General features: G+C 40.0%; 1 protein-coding gene across 1 annotated transcript in view; it reads left to right on the forward strand.

The window, feature by feature from the left end:
- The window catches only part of LOC143018494 (N(4)-(Beta-N-acetylglucosaminyl)-L-asparaginase-like), a 10,644-nt gene that overhangs the window by 4,952 nt on the left and 692 nt on the right, over window positions 1-5,000 (forward strand). The window contains exon 3 of the mRNA XM_076173872.1: window positions 3,547-5,000. This exon is cut by the window's right edge and continues 692 nt beyond it. Within this exon, the coding sequence (XP_076029987.1) occupies window positions 3,547-4,315 (769 nt within the window). The 3' untranslated portion in view covers window positions 4,316-5,000. The remainder of the gene's footprint in view (window positions 1-3,546) is intronic.

The raw sequence follows: 5,000 nt of genomic DNA on the forward strand, positions 1-5,000 counted from the left end.
GTTTTCTGTCCACTTTCTCCTAGATTGTTTTGAGTTTAGATATCATTATTATGTCACCTCTCTCTTCGTTCTTCCAAGGTGCGAGTCACAGTTTCTTCGATCTTTCCTCATATAACATCTTGTTTAGACCAAAATTCATCTTGATTGCCGCCTTTTGTATTCTCTCAATTTTTCTTTTGCCTTTCTTTAGGTGTAACGACCACACCACCGATATGTGTTCCTCTTTTAGCAGTATCAAGTTTTTAATCATCTTCATCATGTCCTCATACATGAGGTGAAATGTCCCTCTTATATTTCTTAACAGATTGTAGGTCTCCTGTGTTATTTTCTTTGTGTTTCAGGTGATAGGTCGTATTTGGTTATGATACCTAAATCCTTCTCCTCTGCTTTTGCTATCATTTAATTTCATTTTTTGTAACCCACCGTCGCTCTTTTCCGAATTTGACCCATTTCCAATATTTTGCATTTCTTTGTTTTAAAATTTGTTTTCCACTCCTGACGCCACTCCTGTACTTTATCCAGGTCCCTTTGCAACATTACACAATCTTCCTCGCTTCTTGGCCTTTTTATGGTTTCTGCAACGTCAGCATGTAGGCTTGCATAGCTATTCATTTATTCCGTCATTCCGATGATATATACGAGGAACCAAAACTGAACCCCGTTGTACACCGCTGATTGCTTTTATTCATTCTGATTTTTAATTTCTCACTACTGTTCTCACACGTCTGTCTTATAAAAAATCCATTTTAGTATTTTTTTTTTTTTTTGCATTCTTTCTAATTTCCATATCAATGTCTTATGTGGCACTTTTTGATATATATGTTTTTTCAGGTCCAAATATACAGTCCACCCATCCCTTTCTCTCATGAAAGACATCATTCACTTGGGTAAAAACTGATCAGGTTTTCACTATTTTCTCATACATTTTCGCTATTCTAATAGTTAGGACACTTTTCTATAGACATCATTCACTTGGGTAAAAACTGATCAGGTTTTCACTATTTTCCCATACATTTTTGCTATTTTAATAGTTAGGACACTGTTCTATAGACATCATTCACTTGGGTAAAAACTGATCAGGTTTTCATTATTTTCTCATACATTTTTGCTATTTTAATAGTTAGGACACTGTTCTATAGTTAAGGGGCATATCTCTTACCTTATCTATAAATCTATATTGCATTTATTGATTTCCAGTCTAATGGTACTTTTCCCTCTACTAGTAAACTAATTATTGAATTGTGTATTTTTCTCATCAGTTGCTTTCTGCACTCGTTCAGTATTCAATTTCATATCCATCGGGTCCTGAGGCAAACCTTGTTTCCAGTCTTCCTAACAATTTAAACTGTTATGTCATTCATAATGTTTACATTCTTTGCATTCTTTTCTCTCTCATACTTTCCATCCCTGTTGAGTACTGACCGAAAGTTTTTTATTCACTATCTCTGCTTGCGTTCTTGCGTCCTTTATATATAACTCTTTCAACTTTCAATTTACAAAGGATTACAAAGGAAGAGGATACCGACCGCCAACACTGAATTGTATGTGTTTTTTTTGTATGTATGTGTGTATGTATATATGTATGTATGTATGTATGTATGTATGTATGTATGTATGTATGTATGTATGTATGTATGTATGTATGTAAAAGAAGGGATCAGGTTTTCGGTAATGCAAATGGAGTTAAAAACGACAGCATTGTTGTAGTTATTCAGTTTTTTCCTCGTATTCTCGATTTTCCTAATTAGAGTTTTACCATTAATCGAGTAAACTAAAACTAGATCAATGTATTCTTCCATTTCTTTTCATTATATGAGCTCAACGTTTCGTCTTAATGGAGACATTTTCAAGAGTAAACTGAAAGAACATATATTGCATAATTACAGTAGGTACACAGTTGTCACCATTACTGTAATTGTGTAATTTTTGTTCTTTCAGTTAACTCTTGAAAATGTCTTCATTAAGACGAAATGTTGGGATCAAATAATGAAAAGAAATGGAAGAACACTATGATCTAGTTTCAATTCACTCGGTTAATGATACTAGGGGTGATCAGAAAGTAATGACAGTCGGACTCGTAGCTGAGAGACTATAAGTGTTGGGGGGGAGCAAGGGGCAGCAAGTGTTGCCTGTTGTTACATGTTTGAGCTTGTCGCTGTTTGTCTAGCTTACATTTTATCGTTGCGCTGTGCGATTGCGTCATTGTTGGTTTGCCTCTCTAACCGGAAACATGGATTTTTCGAAAGAAGGCTGCAGATTCTACACCTTCACAAGGTGGAAACTCGGGAAAAAAGCAACGGAGATCAGAGAGGAATTGTTGCAAGTTTTTCCCGAGTCTACTTCATCACTGGAAACTGTTTCCCGCTGGATTTGAGCTTTCGCAGCCGGAAAATTGCAGCTTGAAGATGATCATCGTCCTGGCCGCCCTAGGACATCCGTGACCGAAGCAACGACGGTCCGTGCGCGGGCCATCATTGACGAAGATCCAACTGTTACTCTTCGATTCTTATCCTTGGAGCTCGGTGTCAGTTATGGGAGCGCACATGACATCGTGCATGAACACTTAGGGCTGAGGAAGAAGTGTGCTCGATGGATACCTCATTTGCTTACGGAAGAGCAGAAGAGCGAACGGGTGCGGATTTGTCGTCTATGGCTGGCTGAATTCGAGCCAAATGGTCCGAAACGGTTCTCAGATGTAGCTACCGGAGATGAGTGTTGGATTTCTTTCTTCACCACCAGAGACAAGCAGTCTAACATGGTGTGGTTGAGTGATGAAGAACCTCGACCTCAGATTCTGAAGGAAGGATTTCGCAGCAGGAAGCGCCTTTTCACCATCTTCTTCAATTCACAAGGACCAATGTGTGTGGATGTAATGCCTCAACAGTGTACTATCACAGCCCAGTACTACACTGATCACGTCCTTCCTCGAGTCCTGGAATATCAGGCCAAGACTGCACCAACCCGTCGCCGATCGCGCCTTTTGCTGCACCATGACAATGCTGCCCCCCACAAAGCTCGCCTCACTGTGCAGTTCCTGGAGCAGCAGGGGATCACACTTCTCCCCCACCCACCTTACTCGCCTGACCTTCCCTGTGATTTTTGGTTGTTTCCAAAGATCAAGGGTGCGATCGCAGGGAAGCTGTTTCATCGCATCCAATATCTGGCGCGAGCAGTCAATTCAGAGCTACGAGGTATATCGGCTTCTGAGTACCGTGAGTGCTTCATGAAGTGGCGAAAGAGGATGGAACGTTGCATTAAGGCAGGAGGGGAGTACTTTGAAGGAATGTAGGCCACTATTTGGATTTACCTCTGTACCGTGAAAATATATGGTATCACTGTCATTACTTTTTGATCACCCCTCGTAAAACTCTAATCAGGAAAAATGAGAAAACGAGGAAAAAAAACTGAATAACTACAACAATGCTGTCGTTTTTAAATCCACTTGCATGTATGTATGTATGTATGTATGTATGTATATATGTATGTATGTACATAATAGGAATTGATATAGGAATTATACCGATATGACATCTTGTTCACCTACAGGGAGACCCATAATGTTGGTGCTGTTGGAAATCTCCGCAGAATCAAGAGCGCCATTTCAGTTGCAAGGAAGGTGATGGAACACACTTCACACACACTACTCACTGGAAGCCAAGCCACACAGTTTGCAGTCAGCATGGGATTCAAAGAAGAAGATCTAAGTACAAATTCGTCTAGGGAGATCTATAAGAAATGGAAGGAGAATAACTGCCAACCAAATCGTTGGCTGGATGTTACTCCTAACCCAAGGATTTCCTGTGGACCATACAGCCCCATTAAGGATCATCATGGTGGAAGTGAACCAGAAGGATATGGCTTGGATGAGGGTAATCATGATACTATAAGTATGATTGCTGTTGACGAAAATGGTCGTATTGCTGGGGGCGCAACCACTAATGGTTTATCCCATAAAGTACCTGGTCGTGTTGGGGATTCGCCTATCCCAGGAAGTGGTGCTTATGTTGATAAGGATGTCGGTGGAGCAACAGCCACAGGTAATGGAGATATAATGATACGATTCTCCCCTTCTCTGCTCACCGTTGAAGGTATGCGTAGCGGCCTAACCCCAGAAAAGTCAGCACAAGAAGCTTTGGTTAAGATTTCCAGGTTCTATCCCAGCTTCCGTGGTGCCATTATAGCAACGAACATTAAAGGTGACTATGGGGCTGCATGCCATGGTTATGACACATTTCCTTTTTGTGTTGTAAATCCAGCACTTAATCAGACCACCGTAAAACGAGTGAATTGTGTAAAGAAAAAAGAGGAGTTTTAAAAGAAAACACACTGTAAGGGGTTTTCAGTGAAGGTAATTTGTATATCATAATTATGTAAGGCCAAGTATCTTATGGTTTTTGTATAGTGGTAGAGATTAACCATTTAATCTAATCATTGGGAACGTTCTACATTCATGATAGGGATAAGTAGCATTACTGGGGACTTGAGTGGATGCAGACGATTTGTGTCAGCCATAGTTCTAACTTAAGCAGAAAACAAATATTTGGTGTATAACAATGAATACAAAAGTTAACTGATATGACTTGAAAGCAGGAAGGGGAGGGGTTCCTGGGATTAGCAGTTGTTACTCTGATGTGGCAGTCCCTGTGCTCTGCCTTCAAATTTTGTTCCTCAGATACATTGTGACCATTTCCCTCCGTTACTAGCTGCTTCTCTTCTTGCTGATTACTATCAGTAAGTAAATATTGAGCTGTAAATGTTTGTCAAGTTTTGGTATAAGATAAGTGAAACTATTGTTAAAACTGTGTCAACTTCTTGAAATCAGCAAGAATCTAGTTTCTGATATGCTGGAGGAAAACGAATTTCCTTCAGCATATCAAATCACATTCTGTGTAAGTTGTTGAGAAAACGGAATAGTTTGCCGGAGTGATTTCACGGCGGAAAAAAGGTGCTGGAGATGTGCGATACCGCCGATTGACTGGAGGTTGGAGAAGGAACATCTT

The sequence above is a fragment of the Oratosquilla oratoria genome, chromosome 35 (genome assembly GCF_046742065.1).
Source record: "Oratosquilla oratoria isolate Oo_2021 chromosome 35, ASM4674206v1, whole genome shotgun sequence".
Taxonomy (NCBI): Eukaryota; Metazoa; Arthropoda; class Malacostraca; order Stomatopoda; family Squillidae; genus Oratosquilla; species Oratosquilla oratoria.